We start from the raw sequence: 25347 nt of genomic DNA on the forward strand, positions 1-25347 counted from the left end.
CCAAAATGTAAAGAAAAACACGAACATAAAGAGAAGCAAAATGGAAGATTTGGATTTTGGGGTTTTGTTTTTGGTAACAGCTTTACTGAGATATAATTCACAGAGAGAAAAAGGTGATTTCTTTTAAAAGAACAAAGTAGAACTTCTAAAGATGAAATGTATAATACCTGAGATGAACATTTTACTGAATGAGATTTATGGCCAATATAAGGACCACAGAAAAAAAGATCGCTGACTTTGAAAATGTAGCAGGAGAACTGATTCAAAATGAAGCACAAGGAGAAATAAGACTGGAAAACAAATGAAGGGGGCTGCACTGACAGCTGCTCCTTTCCCTTTCTCCTGAGCACCATTATTAAGAAGTCACAAAAAGTCTTACTTCAAAACATTCTAAGTCAATTGCCTTCTTGACAAAAGTAAAGGGTATTATCAGATTTATTATTCTCTTTAAGCACACATCTCCATTTCTAGAGTTATTTCATACTAAGGCTTTCATGTTGACCCTAAATCTAAAGTTTACCTTTTGGGGAAGGATAGATATCTTACATGCCTGATCCACTGAATTGAGACTTTTTTTTTTGCTTTCCTTTTATCTCATTCTCTCCCTAATTTTCTGGGAATAATGAAGAAAGAAGCATTTTCTGTTATCCCTTCTAACAAATTCTCTGAAGAACTAAACAACTATAAATCCATCTATAAATCCAACACCACCTCTAGAAATCCACGAGCTCAGGAATGGTGGTTTTATCCAAAGACTTCCAGCATACAGAAAGAGCACTTCCATGCTAAAAAAGGACAGGGCAGATTTACATGCCTGACATTGAAAACTGTTCAAAACATTCTGTTAAGTAGAAAGTGATAACTGTGAATTAGTCCATACAGTATAATACAACTTACAAAATACAGTTGACCCTTAAACAACACGGTTTAAACTACACGGGTCCACTTACTTGGGGATTTTTTTTCAATAAATACAGTAAGCTACTGCAAATGTATTTTCTCTTCCTTATGATTTTAACATTTTCTTTCCTCTAGCTTACTTCATTGTAAAAATATGGTATATAATATATATAACATACAAAATACATGTTAATCAACTATTTATGTTATCAGCATGGTTTCCTATCAATAGTAGGCTATTAGGGGGCACCTGGGTGGCACAGCGGTTAAGCGTCTGCCTTCGGCTCAGGGCGTGATCCCGGCGTTCTGGGATCGAGCCCCACATCAGGCTCCTCCGCTATGAGCCTGCTTCTTCCTCTCCCACTCCCCCTGCTTGTGTTCCCTCTCTCGCTGGCTGTCTCTCTCTGTCAAATAAATAAATAAAATCTTTAAAAAAAAAAAAAAAATAGTAGGCTATTAGTAGTTAAGTTTTGGGGAGTCAGAAAGTTCTACATGGATTTTCAACTGTGCAGGGCATCAGTGCCCCTCACCCCCATGTTATTCAAGGGCCAGCTCTATTATTACAAAGTAATTTGTGGGTCTTTGTGTGTACATACAGATGTGTATAAACAGAGAAACCTGGAAAAATATTCAGTAGCTAAATTTAGCTAAACCTAAAATTACCAAAAGGCCTCACAAAAAGGGAAGGATTATGGGGTCTTTCATTGTCTATCTTCTACATTTCTGTACTGTTTGAAATTTTTATAACAAGAATGTTTTACTTTATAATCAGGATGAAAATTAGCTATGAGGCATTAAAGAAAAAATGGGGAGAACTACAGCCAAATTGCAGAACTCCAGCTCTACGTCCTCAACCCCAAACCCCTACTCACACCACCACTTATGGAGGGGCCACTCTACTCAAGCCCAGTGGGGACCTTTCTCCATAAAGGAAAAAAATGGCACAACTCTCCGATAACCTCTTCCGCTCTCTAGAGAACAGTATCAGTGCCACGACTAGTGAGAATGAACGATCATTGCCCTAAGACTCACCAGAGTTCCCAGACATTATTGAATCACTTCTTCCTTCCTTTTCTTGGACTTTCTTTGCTTTCTTTTGAACAGGCCCATCACTCTCCAGTGGTCTCTTTTTATTGCTGCCAATTTCTGCAACCTATATTAGAAAATGATGTGTTATCTCTTATCTCAAAACTTGATGTATGCGAAATAATTTAAACCTTACTTCTGAATTACAAGGTGCTTGCCATCCACTCTTTTTGGAATCATCTACCTTCGCCCTAAAAGACCTCTACGTAAATTCTCCTTACTGTCATGAAAGACAAGGTGCAGACTGGAGGTCATGAGCCTCAGCACTTCAAGCCCTGCTGGCACTAATCAGAACCAAGGCTAACACCTTTCTTTACTCAATCAGCCTTTACCTATCTCAGATTCTAAAACCTGAGTCACCCTACTTACCCATGTTAAATAAAATACCTTTTAAAAAAATATTCATTTAGGAAAGGTGAAATTAGATACATAATAAAAGAACACTATCATTTTTGAAATGTTAATGTTAATTGTAATTTAACTGTTTCATGTTCAAACTTGGCTTATGTTCACCACCAAAAATACCACAAGATTATAAACTATGTACTGGCAGGAATCCTGTCAATAATTAAGTCCTTCACAGAATACCCTCTAAACGGGAAGTGTAAGGGTGCCCGGGTGGTTCAGTCGGTTAAGGGTCTGCCTTCAGCATAGGGCATGATCCCAGGGTCCTGGGATCGAGTTTATCAGGCTCCCTGCTCCTCCAGGAGTCTGCTTCTCCCTCTACCCTAACCCCCCCCCACTTGTGTTCTCTCTCAAATAAATAAAATCTTTTTTAAAAATCAAAAACAGGAGAGGAGAAATCACTCTGTGGAAGAAATATAAATGAAGGGAGCAAGACTTTGACATAGCTAAGCTGTCATCCATATTAAAACTTGGAGGGTGGCTAACAGTCTGCAATCCCTTTCCACAGTTGTGTGGGTTTTTTAAATATTTTATTTATTTGTCAGAGAGTTCAAAAGCAGCGGGAGCAGCCAGCAGGCAGAGGGAGAAGCAGGCTTAAGAAGACGCTTAATCGGGGGCGCCTGGGTAGTGCAGTCCTTAAGCGTCTAGCCTTTGGCTCCGGGCATGATCCTGGCGTTCCGGGATCGAGTCCCACATCGGGCTCCTCCGCTGGGAGCCTGCTTCTTCCTCTCCCACTCCCCTGCTGTGTTCCCTCTCTCGCTGGCTGTCTCTCTGTCACATAAATAAATAAAATCTTTAAAAAAAAAAAAAAGAAGACGCTTAATCAAGTGAGCCACCCAGGCGACCCAACACATCCTCAGTTTAAAAAATATTGTACCAGGGAGCCCCAGTGAGGGCTCAACCTTAGACTTTCCCAGATGGCAGTGTCCCTGGTAAAAACAAACTAATTTTACTCAGTTGAACGGTGGCAAGCAACAGAAAGGTTTCAATGACTAACCATTCACATCTGCACCACTTTAAACTTAATCCAGACCAACTGTTATCAAATTTTACAATCTGAACTACAAGGGTAGTCACTGAGGAACTGCACAGTATGACTGCTTTTACCCTAGTCGCTTGAAATATTAATCACGGCTTGCTGCATGCTTAAAAACTAGAGACTTAGCGGCAATTTTCTTCCAGTCACCTAACCAAGCATATATAAATCAGGTAAATACTTTCAATCCAGATTTTTAAAAAAAAAAAAAAAGGCGGGGACGTAGAATGCCCACAAGCCCCCACCCTCATCAGAACGGAGGTCAGGAGACCTGAGTTCCTGTTTCGGGTCAGCCATTAAGAACCTGCGTGATTTTGGCCTCAAGTGTGTTGTAATACAAGTGGAAACTGCAACGTTTTAACCGCGCCCAGGACGGAGGCCGGCCTGGCTTTTCCCGCCTTCTCCTTTCTGAGCCCCTCCCCTATCTCTTCTGGTCCGCTCATCTCGCCGATTCTCGCGGACTGTCCCTGCCTCCTTCCGCTCTACCCAGAAGCACCGTTCCCGCCCATCTTGCCCTGCCCCATCTCCCCGCTGGCCCCGCCCCGTCTTGGACCAAACCCACCACGTGCGGCGGCAACTGAGGAGGGAAGGTGGACGCTAGGGGCGCTGCGGAGTCAGAGTCAGGGTCAGGGTTGGCCTTCTCGGCTGCACCCGTCGGGCAGGAGGTAGAATTCAGGCTTCCCGTTGACTGGAAGAATCGGCTCAAAACCGCTTGCCCTGCAGGGGCTGGGCCGCTGGCAGCGGCACGACCAGAGGCAAGCTTCCGGCTCGACATCGCAGGGCGCAGAGTGACACCACCCGTGCAGGGCCCAGCCGGGAGCGCGAGCCCGCGGCCGCAAGTCCCCGGCGTCTGCGGGCGCGAGCACGTCACGACCCTGCAGTGCGCCGGGATGGGGGGCGGAGTCTCGGCTGCACAAATAAGATCGAGGAGGCGGGGTGGCTGCAATTTCGCGCCAAGCTCGCTGGGGGAAATCCCGGTTTGGTGAGCTTGGGAGGTGTTCGCAGCTGCTGTCATGGTTCGTACGCTAAACTGCATAGCCGCTGTGTCCCAGAACATGGGCATCGGCAAGAACGGGGACCTGCCCTGGCCCCCGCTCAGGTACCTGCCGGGTAGGGGATAGATTGCGTTTGGGGGAGCTGGCGCGGGCTGCCTTTGATCGCGGCACTAGGGCGGGGTCGCGCAGACACTTGGCGGCGGGAGGAGGGGGTCGGACTTGGGACCCGAGCTGACGGGAGCTGGGCCTGGGCTTACATCCGCCATCAGGAGCCAGGAGGCCAAGTTATTGATTTCCGTCCTGCTCCTGCTGCCCGGCGAGGACTTTTCCCTCGCGGGGCCCCGCCTCAGAACAACGTCCCGGTCCCAGAGACCCCCACTCCACCTCCCCAGCGCAGTGTCTGTGGGTCGCGTTAGAGCTAGAGCCCGCGGGAGAATGTTCTGAGTAACGCTGTTTGTCTAACTTGTAGGAATGAATTCAAGTTTTTCCAAAGAATGACCACAACCTCCTCAGTAGAAGGTAATGTGGGATTTTTAGGAGATTGAGGTTTGGGAAACTTGCTGAGTAAGCTTACCAGTACAGATTTTACTTAAATGAAAGGTTGTGCGTGTTAATCTGGGACCTTTTTGTCTTACTACTCATTTGTATGCAATTCCCACGGTTTGTCACACCTTTAAAAAAAAAAAAAGTTCTTGGAAATTTTATGTGTGCAGGCGTACAGTTGAGGTATGGGCAGAATTAGCAGCTACCTAGCTGCAGGTTTAGGTAAAGATTAGAACACGAAAAGGATATAAGAGGAGGCCTTTGCCATAGCCCCTGCAGGAAATCTCAGGGCCTTAAGGAGGGCAGTGGAGAGGAGAAAAGTACAGAAAACAGTTCCATGATACTGGATGTGGAGATAAGGCAGGTGAAGGGGATGCAGGAAGGGATCCAGATGAACTCTCAGATACTCAGTTGGATGACAGTCGAATAATCCTGGGTGGGGTGGAGAATAGTGTGCAGTTGTAATAGTGATAATTTTGAGGTTTGGAGGTTTTGTGGGATATCCAGGATAATTTCAGGTACAGGGAAGTGGAGGAGTTGAGCCACTGGAGAGAAGAGGACAACCAAGGAAAAGAATGTGGTGGTGGAATACCCGTTTAAAACCTAAGAGACATGGGGCACCTGAGTGGCTCAGTCCTTAAGCATCTGCCTTTGGTTCAGGTCATGATCCTGGCGTTCTGGGATCTAGCCCCGCATTGGGCTCCCTGCTCCGTGGGAAGCCTGCTTCTCCCTCTCCCACTCCCCCTGCTTATGTTCCCTCTCTCACTGTCTCTCTCTCTGTCAAATAAATAAATAAAATCTTTAAAAATAAATAAATAAAACTTAAGAGACAGTGTATGTGTTTGGTCATAGGAGAAGGACTAGCAGAGTAAAAGGGAGATAGTAAGTCAGAAGCAGATGCAGCATAACTTTAACAGGACAGCGCCCTTGGACCTGGCGCTTGGGTTACTGGTAGAGACAAGGTAGCAATAGCTTGAAGCTTAAGGAATTGACATGAACCACTCCTTAAAATCCGAAGTATGGTCTAGTAATAGGAAAAGCATTCAACGCCTGGCCTGTTTGCTGGTTTTCAGTAAATACAGTACTTCTTGGATGAGTGGATGGAAGGGTACCAAAGGTGTTTTGACTTTTTTGCCTTTTTCTTTTGCTTCCCCCCCCCCCCGCCCCCGCAATGTCTCCCTGTGCGTTTCACTTCTCACGTTCACCTTAGTTGTTAGGCCAGGTCTGTACCATTTCTCTCATCAGAATTCCTCACCTAATGGCTGTGTTGTTTTTGATAATTGATATCTCCTTACTAACACCTAAAGCTCTGTCTGAAGATATAGTGCATAGGGGGCACCATGAATAATTGGGGTTTTAATTCTTTGAGGAAAAAACTTTTCTTAACATTCGGAGGTAATATATGGTTATGAGTAATGAAGCAAAATACAGAAAAATGCTTAGCCTTACTACTTGTATTTTGTAAATGTTAGTATTTTTATTAAAATAAAATCAAACTAATGATGATTCTTTAAAACAGACACATGCACGTCTTTTGATAGCCTCTCAGAACATATCAAGAATTATAGAAATGTGTATATTCCTTTGATCCAGATATCTGACTCCCAAGATTTTTTCCTAAGTAATTAAGCCAAAAATGGAAGCTTTGTGTATAATAAAGTTTCTATAGAAGCATTATACTTGAAAGATAGAAGCACAATTGAAAGTGTTTAGCTCTTTAATTTAGAGTGGAATATTAAGCACTTATCTTTAAAAGTATGACTATTAATATAAATCTACAAAGTATATAAATATGAATAATACTATCAGATCAAACAGTTAAGTAGGACTTATTAGATCTTCTAAGTCCTCAATCCCCACAGTAACCCTAGAAGTAGGAACTACTGTTATCTCCATTTTATTATTAAGGAAAGTAAGACACAGAAGATTAATATGACTTGTCTAGTAGATGACTGAATACACTGAACTTGAGCACTTTACCCCAGAATCTTGGCTCTTCACTATTATACATGATTGCAGTTGATTAAAACTAAATATTGTATATGTATTGGATAACACCATAGGGGAAAATAGTTACTATATTTAGGAAATGGTGATAAATGTAAATTTTAGTAAGCCTGTTTTAAATTTCAATTTTTAATGCAGATCCACTAGATGTCACTATGACAATCATCTCTCTCTATATATGTGTGAATATATGAAAATATATATACTCCCAAAATATTCTTTTTATGTGATTTTTCTAGGGAAACAGAATTTGGTGATTATGGGTAGGAAGACATGGTTCTCTATTCCTGAGAAGAATCGACCTTTAAAGGACAGAATTAATTTAGTTCTCAGCAGAGACCTCAAGTAAGTACTATAACAAATTCACCACAAGAAAATCATGTTCCATCTGTTATGGTGGAGGTCAGTGTATGACAAAATAATTTAAATACAGCATTATTGATCAAGCTTCCTAATATCATAAAGATGATTTACAGAAAATGAGTAAGCAGTTATTTATCCCACATGACAGTAACTCACTCTGCTACTTAAGGGATTGATTTCATCACTGTGAAAAGTTAGATTAAATCTCACTGTGGTAACATATTTGCCAGTTTCCTTAAACTGTTACTCAGTAGGCTCAAGTATCATTCGTACAATATAGTTAATAATTTTTTTCTAGTTTCACATATGTTTTGGGATTTGCCAAGATTAAGTGGTTTATCCCCTTTCTGGACCCTGCCCTCAATGTAATAAGATAGAAATTTTAGAATGGGCTAAAAATCAGTCATAATCTTGTGCCGTATTCCTAGTTTACCACAACACCCAAATAATATTTTATACCTGTATTCTTTACCCAGTGTCTACAGGTAAAAAATTTGAAAGTATTGAGGTGAAGTCAACCTAGGGATCCTAGAGAGAAAGGAGTGTCTCCACTTGACCTCTGCTAGGAATTTTCCTGTCCTCCAGTCTAACATTGGAGTAGATAGTTGCTGATGCTTGCAAATGCCCTGGGGACTTCATTGCAAGGAATTAGCTTACACATTTGTGGGTGCTGGCTAGACAAGTCCAAAACTCTGTGGGGCAGGCCATCGGGAAGGGCACGCTGGAACTTTCCATCAGGGCTGAAGTTGCTGACTGCAGGTAAAATTTCTTCTTCAGGGAAGCCCAGATCTGCTCTTAAGGACTTAAAACTGATTGAATCCAGCCCACCAGATTGAAGGCATCTAATTATCAACTTTAATCACTTCTATAATATACCTTCACACCAACACCTAGATTGGTGTCTGAATAAACAAGGACTATAGCCCAACCAAGTGAACACCTCAGAGACCATCACATCATGGGAAGGAAAAAACCATAGGCTAAGGGGGTTCAGGCTTGTATAGATTTTCTCCCAAATCCCTCCTAGAATGGCATAGGTAAAAACGTGAAAGAAAGTCTACCAGAATATTTGCATTGAGCACCTTTGGGTGATGAAGAATATGTTGATGTGCATCTTGCCATCCGCCTCAGTCTTCATACTGTTCTCCTTTGGTTGCTAAGATATTCTGATTATCTCTTTACTTGGTAGAATCCAAATTCACAGACTGTATTGCCATTCTCAGAGACTCTTTAGTAACATATTCTTGAACACTACTCAAGTTTATTTATGGCTAGCTTGAGCTAAAACAAACATAAAGAAATCTCAGTGGGGGACATACTCAGTTGAGCCGGCAAATCTCCTTAAATGATGAGTCTAATTTCTTCTTTATAACCCCCCTGTGGTGTATGTAATTGTGTTTGGTTGTTTTCTTATGTGTTTATATATAACATTCGTTGCTGTGTTTTGCTTGTTTTTTTTTAAGGCAGAAAATTTCAAAAGTCCTTATTATCAAGGAAATAAGGATATCAGTTACGAAAACGTCTTAGAATTTATTTTTTGCCCTTCCTTCTGGTTCCCTACTTGAGGGTCAATTACACACATAACCTGAGCATCTGCTGTGTGCCAGACAGTGCCAGATTTACTCATGTAATCACCATAACTCGTTTATAGCAATCTTTCAGAAATACTCAATTTTTCACCACTGCCCTCCTAAGTAAGACAAAACTGAATCCTTAAGGTAATCCCAAAATTTGCTGCCAGATACTAATTATTTTAGTTAACTAGTTCCTTAAAGGGTAGGGAGAAAATGCTTTTCCAAAGCTATCTAGACAATCAAGTTTTGGCTTGAAATATTATGCAGCCACATTTGAAAAACAGATTGACATTTTCTCAAAATGTTAAACATAGAGTTATCATATGACCCAGCAGTTCTACCTCTTGGTTTATGAAATGAAGGAAAAATAAAAACATATGACCACACAACAACAAATGTTCATAGCAGCCATACATAATAGCCAAAAAGTAGAAACATCCCAGATGTCCATCAACTGATGAATGGATAAACAAAGTAGCCTATATCCATACAATGGAATATTATTCCACAATAAAAAGAAGAACAGATATATGCTATAACATGGATAAAGTTTGAAAACAGTATGCTGAGTGAAAAAAGCCAGAAACAAAAGGCTCTGTAACCACTGGCTACTTAACTTCTCAGCCTCAATATCATCTATAAAGAAGAATAAAAGTACTTACATAGGACTGCTGGTCACATTAAGTAGTGTGATGCATGTAAAGCACTCCCTGATCCCACTATTTGGGACAGCAACTGGGCACTGAATAAATGTTACATGTTTTCTTTCTACTGTAACTATCCATCAGGTAAAAAGCAGCCTCTTTTGAACAGGGCTTTTAAAGAGAAGGCTAGAGGGGCCCCTGAGTGGCTTAGTTGGTTAAGCGTCTGCCTTCTGCTCAGGTCATGATCCCAGAGTCCTGGGATCGAGCCCTGCATTGCTTCTCCCTCTCTCTCCATCCCTCCCCCTGCTCTTTCTCTCTCTCTCTCTCAAATAAATAGAATCTTTAAAAAAAAAGAGAGAGAGAGAAGGATGGAAGTATCACTGGAGTGCCTATGATGTGTATTATCTTTCTCTTAATCCTCATGCCAACTCTCAGAGAATTCAAGACTCTTTCTTAAATTTGGAACAAGATATCAAGCGTGTCCACATTTCTTGACTGTATACAACCACATACCAACTCTCTCTTGTCAGGGAATGCAATCTCTGTTAGCTTGAGATACATATAGGGGGAAATTTAGCAATGAAATAAGTCACAATATTGAGTGCTTGCTATATTCTGTTTACTGTGTTAGTTTCTAGGATTTGTGCTTTCACACAATGAACACTGTGGGCTAATGAGCTCAAACATTGGCTCAACTCTTTGCTTATTTTTTCTACCCATCTTGAATCAAGGGTTTCCTGTGAAACTTATTCCTAAACTGCTAAATAGAAACATTTTGCAGAAGCATTTCCTCCATGTCTGTGATAACTAAAATGTGAAACAAATCCTTTGTTTTCCTCTTCCAGACTCACTACAAAAGGGCAAAGAAGTAGTCTTCCCCTTAAGCGCTTGCACCATTTCAAGCCATTGTTCCACAACCTACACAAAGTGTTTACCCTGTTAATTTGAAGTCCACACCAACCATTTATACCACCTTCTAATTTATTTTGCTATAACCCAACAACTCCTAGGACGCCTCTTCCAGTTCTCCTCATATCTCAGTTCCTAAGTCACAATTTTCCATTTTACCCTAACTCCTGTCATCATTCCTGATTTTAGCATCCTCCATTGCTAAAACCACCTTGACTCAATTTCAGGCATTCTAGACTTTATTAGCTAGAATATCTTCTCCCCAAGTTTAAATCTGTTTCTTACTCAGTTCTGCCCCTACACAGCCTCATCCAGCCTAGTCGCTGAGCTGCCCTGAAGTCTTAAGAGAATCCCTTGGCTCACTTAACCTCACCCTGGCCTCCATATCATTTCTAGCTTTTAGTCAAAATATGTTCTTTGTGCTCTTAACTCCTTTAGAGATGACAAAGAATGAAATAAGTAAAATATCTGTCAAGGAGGTGAGGGAGGAGGCAGCCGAGAGAATGAATAGTCTCCATTAGCTCTTGATTAATCATTGTTATAACTAGCAGTTCAAAAGCAGTTATATAATTTTTTAAAGCATCAGTCTAAGAACTTGACATTGAATTATAATTTCTGTTCTCTAATTACAGTGGAAGCCAAATTCTAATGTTTCTTCATTTATAAAGGGAATTAGAGCCCTCCCCCCACCAACAACCACCCCAAAAAAATAGGTGTGGAGATAGGAAGAGATTAAGCTGAAGATCTAATCCTGAAATTAATTAACTTTTCCTCCTTTGGATTTTTTTAAATTTATTGGGGCAGTGGGGGGCAGAGGAGGAGAGAGAATCCCAAGTAGGCTTCATGCCCAGTACAGAGTCCAATGCAGGGCTTGATCCCACAACCCTGAGGTCATGACCTGAGTTGAAATCAAGAGTCAGACATTTGGATGCTTAACCAACTGAGCCACCCAGGTGCCCCTCCTTTGGATTTTTAATTACAAAAAATAACGTGCTCATTTATTAATACTTCATCCATCTGTACATGTTTGAAACATGAAAAATCTTTTACTCATTCCCCATTCATCACATGTTAAGAGTTTGAAAATCATTCCAGGGTCTCCTGGGTGGCTCAGTCGGTTGAGCATCTGATCCTTGATTTTGGCTCAGGGTCATGAGATCGAGCCCCACATCAGGCTCTGATCTGAGCTTCAAGCCTGCCTAAGATTCTCTCTCTCCCTCTTCCTCTGCCCCAACCCCTCACCCCCACACTCATGAGTGCACTCTCTCTAAAAAAAAGAAAAAGAAAAAAAAATCATTCCATACTACAGTCGTTCAAACAGACTACTCTTTCTGACGTTTTATAATGAACCTTTCAAACATACAGAAAAGAACCTTACAGTAAACACCTGTATACTCACCACATACATTCTACCGTGACCATTTTGCTATGCTTGTTTTACCATCCATCCATACATCAATTGGTCTTGTTTTTTTCACGCATTTCAGAGTAACTTGTAGACGTTAGTGTGTTTTCCCTTAAATACTTTAGCATACATATGATTAACTAAGGTTCAATATTTCATTAGCTTTATTCTTTTGAAATGAATATATACAGTGAAATGTACAAGTCTAAAATGTACTTTTGCTAAGTTTTGACAAATGTATGCACCTATATAATCTCACATGAAACATAAAGAACATAACCATAACCCTTCAAAAGTTCCCTTAAAGATTCTTCCCAGTGAATCTTTAACCCCATCCCTCCAGAGACAACTACTCTTGTGATTTTCTTCCACCATAAATATCACAAGATACCAGAAGTGTTTCTGTTTTTTGATTTATTGTGGACCCTACGTACACAAATGTGGTTTCAATTATCGGTCATAGGTCATATTGATGTAAAAGTGTTTTTTGTGGAAAGGATTCATATTTATGATGATTTTCGTTTTATAATTAATTGACTAATGAGTAGGTTTTATAGAAATTATTTATAATTTTTTTAACCTCAGGGAACCTCCACAAGGAGCTCATTTTCTTGGCAAAAGTCTGGATGATGCCTTAAAACTTATTGAGCAACCAGAATTAGCAAATAAAGTGGACATGGTTTGGATAGTGGGAGGCAGTTCTGTTTATAAGGTAAGTAAAATTATAAGGAAATGTTCTACCCCACTTCCCTTCAGCTTCCCTGCCATCTGAACTTTAAAAAAATTAAGCCGTGAGCAAAGGGAGCATATTATCCCCACTGTTAGCTAGACATATTGTCAATTTGAATTATTCATTTTAGATACTATCATGAAAACTAAATAAAAATATAAAAGTGAGTTTTTAAGCCTGTTCCAGTTTATTTTCAATTCAAAATAGTTGATGTTTCTAATTTAAAAACATTCTAAATCCTTCTCTTAGAATCATTCTTGCATTGCACTGTTTTCTACTCCCTGGATGTGCCTTGATTTACTGAATTATTCCCTTTTATTAAGGATATGTATGTCCTCATTGATAAAGGGATGGGGCTCTCAGTTGCTGTATACTGACTAGATATATATGAATTTGTTAAAAGCAGAAAACTTTCCCTTAATTTTTATATAATATGAGAGCATGGGAAAAGTATATGATTTCATAATATAAGGAAAAACAGGTAAAAGAGAAAATACCCTTACTCTTTTTTTTTTTTTTTTTTTTACAGTTATCATGCCATGAATTTATAGGGAGTGGGTTCCAGCAGCTCAGGCTCCATTCCGCTGGTTCCCACAAAGTGTGTGTCCCTGGGTGTGGCAGGCTGGTGCTTCAGTTGAACCCACGTACCTTTCTCGTGGGCTTCCTTCTTTACCTGATCGTTTTCTTTCACACACTTCAGGAAGTTCTCTCAGCTCTTGAGTGCTTAATATGCTGAATATGTACATTAGGTCTCTTGGCAAGAATCGTGCCCTTCAGTGGTTTGTTTACAACAGTGCCAACAGCATGCGGTACCCTTGGAGACTCTCCCAGTTTTGCAATGGTAGCATTTGTGGGGCATTCCTTTTGGAACAGTGCCCTTCCCTTGATGTCCCCAATATCACTTTTCTTGTAGATTCACATATATGTGGCCAAAGGAACAACTCCATGTTTTCTAAAAGGCCTAGAGAACATTTAAACTCAACTCTCATAATTACTGATAATGATTAGTCCCATTCTCAAAATAACTAAGACATACTTTGCTGGACCTCAAAGTAAAGAATAGGATATTTAAGTAGTAGGCTTTGGAGTTAACAAGTTATGTAGCGTGTCTCTAATATCTAGTACAAACTCGACTGTATAATTAAACAGAAATCTTAGAGTTTCTATTTCTTTTGACAGATAAATTAGGAAATTGATGCCTATTGTGTTTTTTCAAAGGAAGCCATGAACAAACCAGGCCATCTTAGACTATTTGTGACAAGGATTATGCAGGAATTTGAAAGTGACACATTTTTTCCAGAAATTGATTTGGACAAATACAAACTTCTGCCAGAGTAAGTAAAATGTTACTAATTTGTCTGAAGCACTTTTGGATTTCCTGCTTAAGAATTATAAAAAGAGTAATACTCTTCATATTGAATTTGGAGTAGTTATGTTTTTTGTAGACAAATACTTTAGGAATTTTTGGAAATCTGCTTTAACAAACTTGGTAATGTTTATGTTTTAATCGTCTTGCTGAAATCTAGAGAGTAGTTCATTCTACGAAATCTGTGCTTAGCATCAGACAATGTCTTAGGCACTGGGGAAACAGTGCTTACCAAGACAGATGTGCTATCACTGCTCTCCAAGATTAGATTCTTTGTAATAGAGGAGGAAGGGAGCAAATGATAAACAGTGCCTAAACAGTGCTAAAGTGATAAACAGTGCTGTATGGAGAATTGAAATATTGTGACGTGTTAAATACTGTATTGTCTGAGAAGTCCTCTCTGAAGAATGGTATCTATGCTGAAATCTAAATGGCAAGAAGCCAGCCATGCAAAGAGCAACAAGAGCATTCCAGAAACCAGAAATAGTGTAGACACCAGACGGCAGGAACAAGCATGGTGTGTTCCGTGACCCTGAAAGCCACTGTGAGCACTGTAAGCAAGGAGGAGGCCAGAAGGGGTCAGACTAGATGCAGGTTTAGAGGGTTTGAATAGAGAAAGCGTGGTATTGCTCCAGCTGTTTGTGAAGGGACGGGAGGGGACAAGAGTGGACAAGAGTGAAGCTGGGAGACCAGCTGGCTGCGAGTGTTGAGGTGAAGGAGTAAGGGATTTGGAGAGCAGTGGTGAAGATCGAAAGAAGTTATACTTGTTTTACTGGAGTTGTGATTTTAGCATGAAACTCCCTGATTTTGAAAACTAGCATTTTAGTTTAAAAGCACTTTTCATACTTCAATTTAAAAAAAATTTAAAAAGCACTTTTCAGCTCTTGGCTATGGAAAGTTAAAGATTAATTGTATCCACACTTTCAGACTAGGTTTTAACACATTCTTTCAAATATTCTCAGTTAAATCCAGTCATAATTAAGTGTGAGATTGTTTTGGGAAATACCTCCTAAAAGAACATTCAGAGTCAAGTCTGAATAAGTGGATGGCCAAGCTTTAAAGTAATAGTCTATAGAGTAATAGGTAATAATCAAGAATCTAATAAAGTGTGGACTGATTTCCTTGGGCTTTTAACTAGCTCTAAAGAAAACTGAAAATTTTAAGAACTCTAAAAGTTTTCTAAACAGCTAAAGTACAGGCTTTTGCTTAGTCTCCCAAGGTGACCCCGCAGAAAAATCACACCTACTGATTTTGTATGTATTTATGAAAAAAGTTGTATTTCTTTGTCACATCTTCTATATTTTTTCTTATACTGCTTAGGTTGCTGATTCTCACATTATGTGAATATTGATCTCTGCTGTCCCTCGTTCCTATCTTTGCTGCTAACAAAAAGAAAAAATTACTTTGTGAATTTCCCTTTCCAAATCCTATTGCTCTCCATCAGACCTCTTTCCAAAACTGACCCTCTGGGATCCTTGATAACTTAAAATATTTTACTTCCATTCTGGCTCTTGGCTCTTAGAAATGAAAAATTTAACATCTTTACTGAGTGATGATTCACACATCACACCATTCACCCATTGAAAGTATATAATTCAGTGGTTTTAGTGTATTCACGGAGTTATGAAACCATTACTATAGAGATCCCTTTGAAGAATTTTGCTATCTAAGCAGTACTTATTTTTCTAAACTGTGAACGTGTAATGTCTTTCTACTTATTTAGGTCTTCTTTAATTTCTTTCAGCAGTGCTTTGTACCTTTCACTATACAAGTATTGCACTTCATTGTTAAATTTATTCTTATGTATTTTATTCTTTTTGATGTTATTATAAATGGAGCTGTTTTCATTTTATTTTGTTCGTTGGTAATACATAGATATACAATGAATACATAGATATACAATAGATTTTTGTTTACTGATCTTGTATCCTACAACCTTGCTGAACTCATTTATTCTAATGTTAGTGAATGCCTTGGGATTTTCTATATGCAGGATATATCATTTACAAATAGAGGTAGTTTTACTTATTCCTAATCTGCATTTTTAAAATTTCTTTTTCCTACCTAATTGCTCTGGCTAGAACCTCCAGTTCAGTTATGAATAGAAGTGGCAAGGGTAAGACGTCCTTGTCTTGCTCCTGCTCTTGAAGGGAAAGCATTCAGTCTTTTACCATTAAGTGTATTAGCTGTGGGCTTTTCATACATGCCATTTATCACATTGAGGAAGATCTCTTCTTTTTCTACCTCATTGAGTATTTTTATCATGAGGAAGTGTTGGATTTTGTCAAATGCTTTTTCTGAGTCTATTGAGATAATCATATGGTCTTTGTCTTTAAAAGGTTATTAATATGGTATGTTACATTGATTTTCATGTTAAACTATTCTTGCATTTCTGGGATAAATCCATTTGGTAGTAATGTACAGTCCTTTCTATATGTTCCTGGATTCAGTTTGCTAATATTTTGTTGAGGATTTTTACATTTATATTGGTCTGTAGTTTTTCTTTTTCTGTAATGTCTTCACCTGGTTTCGGTGTCAGAAGAATGCCGGCCTCACAGAATAAGTTGGGAAATGGTCTTTTTCCTCTTCTATTTTTTTTGGAAGAGTTTTTGAAGGATTGGTATTGGTTCCTCTTTAAATGTCTTAGAAAACTTTTTTAACATTTGTGGGGGACGGAGGGAGAAAGAGAATCCCAAGCAGACTTCGCGCTCAACACGGAGCCCGACATGGGGCTCTGTCTCATGACTCTGAGATCATGACCTGAGCCAAAAACCAAGAGTTGAATGCTTAACTGACTGTGCCACCCAGGCGCCCCTAGAAAATGTTAATTGTGGGTATATTCAGATAGGAAATTGCTATCCAAAGCCAAAATCCAAAGAAATTGCTCCAAAATGGACATTCTAAGCAAGGCTATGAAAGAAAATGAAAAGTCTTTTTTCATTACATCATTTGATGGTTATCTTACTTTCAAGCCTGTACCAACATAATAACAGCCTCTTTAACATGAGGTGGAAGGAATCCCCTAAGGGTAAATCTGGAGTAGGTCAGTCTTTCATGAAGTAGAGAAAAAGGAAACCTTGAAAGACAAAGGAAATATATACCTTGTCCCTGAAAATCTGTAATGTTGCTCAGTTCTTGAGCTGCTTTCTCTCCAAATCTCTGTATACTGAGGAACTTAGAATTGCTCCCTGCTGTCCAGAAATTATTTTCTAGCCCCCCTTCTTCTTTCACCCACAGCTACACTTCGGTTAGAACCCCATTATCCCTATTAGTGGGCCTCTTGTGGTTACATAAGTTTCAGTTCAAACACAGTTACCTTTTATTAACACCATACTTGCTGGTAATAAAAGCAATAGTAAAAGGAAATAAAGATGAGGGGACTGTTGTAAAGTGAGAAGAGAATAAAATTAGAAGTTAGGTGAAACCGCAAGGGGTAGAAACGTAAAAGCAGAAATTAGTCTTAACAAAGTAAGGTTTGACTTTGTGTCTGCCTTTTTCCCCCATGGGTCTTGTCTGTGCAACTCCTTTTTTCTTCTTTTTTGATGACAGCACCATGCCAGCCTGTCCTCTAAGGCTCTGCCCTCATTCATCTTGCCTGGAAGAAATCTTTCTGCCTCAGGCTATTTCACACTAGGCTCCATCCAAACCAGCAGACCCAAATATTTTCTACCAGCAGTTTTCTGCTTAATGAGCCCCAAACAGGTTTTTCCTTCTAGTTAACAACCTTCCGTGTAACCATACAGTCAAAGAGGATAAAGACCAGAAGAGGCTTTGAAATAGTAGTTGGCTCCAGAGCTGGGACAGATGTCCATTATCAGTGGACAACTCGAGGAAGGTTTTTGGCTGACGTTTCCTCTTCTGTTCCCATTACTTCCTGACCGTTCAGCAGGATCCTTATTCATGTTGTTTGTGTGTCTCCTGAGCCTGTGCTTGCTATAGAGCCTTCAGTTTATTCTAGTTGTGAGTTGTTTCTTATAGATAACTGTCTTAAGAACTCTATTTACCTCTTTCTTAGACTTTACATTAAATCATCTCTGTAATATTCTCATGATGCTTTGTCATTTCAGATCTTATGTCTTTTCATATTCATCGGACTCCTTACTGCTTGAAGATTCTAGAGGGGGATCGCTTTCTGGGTGATTCATAACAAATAGGGGGTATTTCCAAATCCTGTTAGGCTTAAACTCAGAGTTCATATGTGGCTCCTCGGCAGTTGGGGAGTATGGTGGTGGGGTAGTTAGGATCGTTATTAAAACGGACTGAATATGTGACTATTGTGAAAAGTAAAATTAATGTTAAGCAGAAATGAATTTCAGATTCACAGAGCAGATTAACATTAATACGGTGGCTAGTGACCATATCCAGCCAATAGCATAGTATTTCTAAGTTATTATTATTCATGGTTTTAGAAATAATTTTGGTACTTTGCTTTTATCTTATTAACTGAGAATCTTGATACTCTTGAGAATTTTACACACACACACACAAATGTCACTTCTGGTGACTCATTCCAAAGAAACTAAAGTTACGGTTAAACGTTGGCCTCATAAAATCATTTCTTTAAAAAAGGAAAAATGCTATATTGCTATTAAGAGTGGAACAGAAACAGCTCAGAAAATGGTTAGTAAATAGAAACATAGCTTCTTCCTCTGAAATGTAAGTTTTTCAAGAAAAAACAGCTTTTTCATTTCCTTATACATTATTATGCTGTTACTTTGTCTCTAATTATATTTTATATCACATGGCATCACCTCTCATTAGTCAACAAAAGCTCAATACCTGTTATTACTCAGCATTGTATTGGATATCAAAAGAGATTTAATTTTTTCCTGTATTCTTGCTGCAGTGAGTTTACAAAATATACGGATGAAACAAACTAATGATATTAAAGGGTAACATTTGTAGAGCACTTAATCTAATGAACTCAGTGCTGAATTATTCATAAGGACAAAGCCTGTGTTGAAAACTAAGTGTCACACAGCAGAACCAGAGGCAAACACTAGTCTGAGTAAAGCAGGTGTTCCTGGGCCACATGGGTGGCTCAGTTGGTTAGGCGTCTGCCTTCAGCTCGGGTCATGGTCCCAGGTCCTGGGATCGAGCCCCATTATCAGGATCCTTGCTAAGCAGGAAGCCTGCTTCTCCCTGTCCTTCCCTCTTGTGCTCTCTCTCACTATCTCTGTCACTCTCTCTTTCTCAAATAAATACGTAAAATCTTTAAAAAAAAAAAAAAAAAAAAAAAAAAAAGCAGGTGTTCCTCCCCCTACCCGGAGCATATTGGGGATGTAGCCCGCACAATACTGAGGAAGTACAAGATTTGGGTTGGAGATAGGAGTGGTCAATACTGCCTTCAAACGGAGGACCTTGGTTTTGTGTTTTTTGCTGATGGTGGGGGTTTTTTTCAGGGGGGCAAAAATTTATTGCGGTGAGAATACATGAAATCTACTCTCAACAAAATTTTAATTATAAAATACAGTGTTGTTAGCTATAGGCACACTGTTGCACAGTACATTTCTAGAACTTAATCATCTTGCACAACAGGCTTTCTTCCCTTTGAACAACAACTCCGTTTCCCCCTTCCCCCAACCCCTGTCACCCACCCTTCTACTCTCTGTTCTTATTGGTGTGACCATTTTAGATACTGCAGTATTGGTCCCTCTGTGACCAGCTTATTTCACGTAGCCTAATGTCCTCCAAGTTCAACATGTCGCTTCATGCAGCAGGATTTCCTTCTTTTTTGAGGCTGAATAATATTCTATTGTATATATAGACCACATTTTCTTTATCCATTCATCTGTTGATGGGCATTTAGGTTGCTTAGCTGTTGTGAATTAGGCTGCAGTGAATATGGCAGGGCATATATCTCTTTGAGATCCTGATTTATTATGGAAAAAACCCCCAAGAGATAACAAGTGCTGGTGAGGAGGTAGAGAAGTTGAAACTCTTATACGTGTTGGTGGGAATGTAAAATGGTGGAGCTACTATGGAAAACAGTAAGGAGATTCCTCCAAAAATTAAAAAAAAATTACCATATGATCCAGCAATTCCATTTCTTGGTATATACCCAAAGGACAGCCTGGGTTTTGAATTGGAAGGTGGAGGGAACACAGAGCTAAGTGAGAGTTAGAAAATCCCAGATGAACAGTGATGCCACTAAAAGAATTGCAATAAGCCACACACTGGGAAATGGAGAGTCTAGCACCACGCAGGACGTATAACTTCAGTTCTGTTCTAGGCAGCTGAAGGTTGTATTTTGTTTTTCCTCTGCTCACATGAGAAATTTGATACCAAGTGTAAGATTTGCAAAATGTTATTAAGCAATTTCATACTAGCTGATTGGTAGTAGAAAGATAAAAGAGAAACTGCTGACAGTGGTTAGTTTTGGACAGAAGAAGTAAGAGTCAGAAGGAAAGGAGAAATTGCACTTTTCGTTTTCTAACTTTCTATACAGTTTGAAAGTGTGTCTTTCTGTTCCCATGTGTAGTGTACTTGTATAATACCCAATTTCACAGTGGCTTACCATTGTGTAGAACAAAAGGAAGGGAAAACTTTTATTTACCTTATGCACTATTGATGCCTTTTGCCTGAGAGTCAGGGAAGCTATCTTTTTAATTGACACATTATGCATATTTTTCTTTTACAGATACCCAGGTGTTCCTTCTGATGTCCAGGAGGAGAAAGGCATTAAGTACAAATTTGAAGTATATGAGAAGAACGATTAATGCAAAGATGTTTTCTGATTTATTTCAAATTAGTTGTTCCCCCTTCCCTCCAAACAATTATATATTTTAATATTAGAAAAAAAGACTTGTTGACTTTAGATCGATAATTACTTCTAAGCAAGAGATTTTATTAATCTTAATTAGGCTATAGTTAAGATTAATCTTAACTAGGCCACGTCAGATACCATTTGTGGAACATTTCTTACTGTAACTGTATGTTGCCATCAAGGACCAGCACCTGCCTAGGGTAGCATATCTACCAAGAGCCTACGTGAGACGGCCCCCCGATAGCATCAGTTGAAATCAGGACTTACAAAGATAGGACTAGAGAGATGTGTCCGAAGTTCAGAAATGGATTATAAATAGAAGAGCTAGAACTCAGATATTTAAAGAAAATTAGATCAAAATAGGACCTTTGAGTTCTCTATGCATATCACTCAGACAGGAAATCTGGTAAGTTGAGAACTCTGATATGCTCCATAGGGATAGTGAAGAGGCAGGTAGGACACTACCTTTTGGAAGGTTAAAAGAGAAGGTCTCAGACCTCTAAAAACTCTGTTTCCGATCTTCAGTGAGAGTCCATAGGATGTTAAAATGACAGAAGAATAGCCTGTTCTATACAAAAAAAGAGTAATCTAATAACAAGCATATGGCTAAAACTAGAAATTAAAAAGGGAATGAATTGAAAATGAATAAAGCTAGAAACCAAAATTACAAAGATAGAAACTAAATTAAACTTTACTGAATTAAAAAATGAAAATTAAAACACACTTTACCCGTCATGTTAGCAAAGATGTGGACTGTTAAGTATCCAAAGAAATAGCATTTTATGCCTTGTAAATTAATACAAACTTTTTAGAGTTTAAGTTAGCAATATCAATTAAAATTCAAAATATTCTGGGTTTGGGCCCAGAGCTTCCACTTCCAGAAATTAATCCTGAATAAAGAGATGGACCCAAGAGTATTTGTTGCACCACTTTTTTAAAACTTGGAAACAGCCCAAGTGACAATCAATAAAGAAAATAACCAACCAATATGTCTATAAAATTTAACATGGTCTGTAGCAGTTAAAAAGAATAAGATACTGATAGGAAAATGCCAAAGACTACTGAATAAAAGAAGCACATTGTGTACAATACCTAAAATTTTTAATAAGTGTGTATAGTATGTGTAGGACAATGTGTGCTGTAAACAGTCGAGAGTATCAGAGTTGGGTGTGTTATTTTATGCATTAAATATGCCTATTGAGATTAGATATTTTTTGAAGCACTGTATGTTTGTTTTTATGAACAATTAAGATAGTAATTGAGCCCTTTATGTTCAGGGGTCACACAACATTCCAAAGACTGATCGCTAGGGAACCATCGGGCTTTCTCTCGTGGTCCCTTGTTTGTTCATCTTTCAAGACAGAAAATCAAGTCTTTTTCCAGGTTGATTTATGAAATAGCACTGCAAAGTGATGATAATTTGAGGCCAAAATGTAAATAATATAACATGCACATGCGTTCTAAATATTCAGGTTAGCCCATTTTGTTTCTGTGAGGCTTAAATTATGTACCATAACTCACGTCCTAACAGTTTTTCAAAATGTCATCCCCATCATACCTGCATGAGGTCCCAGAATCTGCAGTACAGGGGCACTTGGGAGGCTCGGTCTGTTGAGCATCCAATTCTTGATTTCGGCACAGGTCATGATCTCAGGGTCGTGAGATCAAGCCCCAAGTCTGGCTCTGCCGAGCATGAAGCCTGCTTAAAATTCTCTCTTCCTCTCCCTCTGTCCCTCCCCCTCCACTTGCTCTCCCTCTCTAAAAAAAGAAGAACCTGCAGTGCAAACCAGCACCCCAGATGATTCTGCAACCTACCCAAGGATGTACATCACTGACTAGGAGTGCTTCTGTCCTCTAAGGAAGAAAAAACCTGAACTTGTATTTCCTATCACAAGCACATCTAAGTAAAGCAAAGTAGAAATATGAGTGAATTATAAATCAACATGTATGGGATTGGAGAAAGTAAAACTGTAAAGATTAGACGTGTGCGTTGATCTATTTTAAGAAGTAAAGATTTTCATTTATTAAATATGTAATAAAAATACATACGAAAATAATGGCCGTAGCTCAAAGAGGTACATAGCACACGCAAGAACAGGTGTCCTTTAACAAGATTTTTTTTTTATACTTAGTAAACTAAAAACTGTACAGGAAATGACCAAATTAGGTAACATGACTTTGTGAGGGAAAAGTTGGCCAGCCAGCTGCTGCAAAGGTTAAGAAAAATAATGATTTCTGAAAGATTGAAACTTGTGATCAAGGGTGTTCCAGTTGGGGCAAAAAAGAAATACATAATTAAATGAGTATGAGGAAATTGAATTAGAGATTGTAATGAAAGGTACTGCCCACAAAAGGGATAGAGCCTCTGACGAAAGAGGAAAGAAGTCCTACCATCTGTGTAGATGGTGCTGTTCCTGTGGCCTGTGTGCAGCGGTGAAACTCCACTGGTGACCATTTCTAATTGTTTGCTCCTGCCATTCCTGTTCCCCAGGAGACCTCGTGTGGGCCAGGAAGTTTATATTGACATTTCTGTTAAATCTCTTTATTCTTGGAACAAAAAAAGAGAACAAATCGCGTTGTGTGGTATTTCAAATAACTTCGCAGTCAGTAATCAAACTAAATGTGAAATTTATTATTGGATGGCAAATTTTAGGTGGCCTGTAGTTCTTCGCCCCCAGGGCAATAGGACACAAACCCTGAGGGAACAGAGGGTTAGTTTGCAAGAAGATTTAATGATGTTGGAACTCAGGAAAAAGCGCAGAGTAGAGAATTTCTACTGCACCTAGCCAGGCAAAATCATCTGGGAAGGCATCCTGAGCGAGACTGCCCCTTTTTCCAGCCTCTGGTCATAGCCCCCTACAAAGGGCCAACGTTTTGCCTACAGGGTGGTTTGTGACTGCCAGTCCTCTTTGATAGGTGAATTATCAAATCTTAAACTCGGGGGTTTCCCCCTAGCATTTTATTTTGAATTCTTTCAAGCACACAGAGAAGTTGAGAGAATCGTTAGGGACTAGGGACTCATTTACCCATCACCTAGACTCTCATTGCTAACACTTCCCTATCTCCGCTTTACCACACACTTAGCCAGCCATCCACCCATCAGCTTGCACATCGGCAATGACAGTTCAGTATTTGTTTACATTCGGGGAGGGTAAAATTCACGTGCGGAAAGGCAGATCTTAAGTGTAGCATTGTACAGGTTTTAATAAACCCACGTGCCTGCCTCTGTGACCTAAACCTCTGTCCATTACCCCAGAAAACTCCTTCATACCCCTAGTCAATCCCCGCCCCCAAAAGCAAGTGCTACTGTGGGTTTTTTTCCTGTTGTAGATTATTTTTGCCTGTTTCTGAGCTTCATATGAATGGAATCGCATAGGATGCATGCTTTGGTCCGGCTTATTTCACTCAGCATCATTTATTTGAGTCACCCATGTGGATACATGCATCACCGGTCTGTTCCTTTTCATAACTGAGCAGCATTCCATTGTATAACTGCACCACCATTTGTTTATCCGTTCTCCTATTGATGGACATGTGGACTCAAAGTGGGGCTTGAGCTTCGTATTGAAGGATCTGGAGAGGTGGTGAGGACTGAGGGTCAGGAGGAAGGCAGATATATGCTCCAGGCGGAGGAAATCCATGAAGAAACTTCATCTCCAGATTCCAAAACCCAGGACAGGGAAGGTGTCATCAGGCCCCGGCTCCATCAAGTGCCAGGCACCTGCTTCATCTCTGAGGCACTTCTCAATTTGTTCTTTTTCTTTGTGTGTGTGAGTTTAAAGAATTAGTTATTTTAGAGAGCAGGAGCAGGAGAAGAAAGAATCCCAAGCAGACTCCGAGCTGAGCGCAGAGCCCGACTGGAGGCTCCATCTCATGACCCTGTGATCATGACCTGAGCCGAAACTCAGAGTCGGACTCTTAACTGACTGAGCCACCCAGACGCCCCTGCTCTCTCTTTTTCATAACCGTATCCAATTTAGGTCTTTATTTTCTCTCACTTGGACTGTTGCGATAATCGAAGTTGGTGGTTTTTCATCTCTGACCTCCCTCCCAAATAAACTATCATAAACATGGCCACCAGGCAATCTCTGAACCGCATCTCTGATTATGCCACTGTCTCACCTCCCTCCTGCTGACCCAACTAAGACCAAATGCCACCTTGGCCTTTAGGGTCCTCTGCAGATAGCATTGATCAACCTTTTCAGACTTGTTACCTAAACTTTCTACTCCCTACGTATTACACACAAGCCACAGGAATAAAAGATTTTGCTACTATGATAGCACTGTATGGGGACAGATGGTAGCTATACTTGTGATGAGCATAGCATAATGTATAGACTTGTTGAGTCACTATGCTGTACACATAGTACATTGGGTGTCAACTATACTTCAAAAAATATACTACATATGTTTAATGATTACATTATATATTTTATTTATAATATATATTTAAATTATATTATTAAATATATTCTATATTAATATAATTAAATATATTTTTATAGTATATAAAAATATACTAATGTAACATTGGGTGTCAACTCTACTTCGATAAAAAAAAGAATTATCTAGATCTTTCACAAGGAAAAAAAAGAAAAAAAGAAGAAACGGGAAAAAA

At 39.4% G+C, this 25347-nt stretch overlaps 2 protein-coding genes across 6 annotated transcripts in view; one reads left to right on the forward strand and one right to left on the reverse strand.

Moving 5' to 3' along the window:
- The window catches only part of MSH3 (mutS homolog 3), a 187935-nt gene extending 183445 nt beyond the window's left edge, over positions 1 to 4490 (reverse strand). For 4 of the 5 annotated variants that reach the window (XM_008711036.2, XM_040622135.1, XM_040622133.1 and 1 more), the window contains exons 1-2: positions 3990 to 4490; positions 1933 to 2053 (exon numbers count right to left, since the gene is read on the reverse strand). In XM_008711036.2, coding sequence (XP_008709258.2) covers positions 1933 to 2053; positions 3990 to 4490 — 622 coding nt within the window. The remainder of the gene's footprint in view (positions 1 to 1932; positions 2054 to 3989) is intronic. The other variant, XM_008711037.2, reaches the window with a different exon arrangement.
- On the forward strand, positions 4388 to 21937 carry DHFR (dihydrofolate reductase). Its single transcript, XM_008711035.2, has 6 exons — positions 4388 to 4526; positions 4892 to 4941; positions 7212 to 7317; positions 12453 to 12579; positions 13816 to 13931; positions 20604 to 21937. The coding sequence occupies exons 1-6, from the start codon at positions 4441 to 4443 to the stop codon at positions 20680 to 20682; spliced, it is 564 nt and encodes a 187-aa protein (XP_008709257.1). The 5' UTR covers positions 4388 to 4440; the 3' UTR covers positions 20683 to 21937.
- Positions 21938 to 25347: the final 3410 nt, after the last annotated feature.

The sequence above is a fragment of the Ursus maritimus genome, unplaced genomic scaffold, assembly GCF_017311325.1.
Source record: "Ursus maritimus isolate PB19 unplaced genomic scaffold, ASM1731132v1 scaffold_5, whole genome shotgun sequence".
NCBI lineage: Eukaryota > Metazoa > Chordata > Mammalia > Carnivora > Ursidae > Ursus > Ursus maritimus.

What these genes read in the sequence shown, in the direction of transcription:
- DHFR (XM_008711035.2), top strand. Translation starts at nt 4,441, where the DNA reads ATGGTTCGTACGCTAAACTGCATAGCCGCTGTGTCCCAGAACATGGGC. An exon ending in GTTCTCAGCAGAGACCTCAA is followed by an intron (nt 7,318 to 12,452) that starts GTAAGTACTATA and finishes TTTTAACCTCAG; the next exon opens with GGAACCTCCACAAGGAGCTC. An exon ending in GAGGCAGTTCTGTTTATAAG is followed by an intron (nt 12,580 to 13,815) that starts GTAAGTAAAATT and finishes GTTTTTTCAAAG; the next exon opens with GAAGCCATGAACAAACCAGG.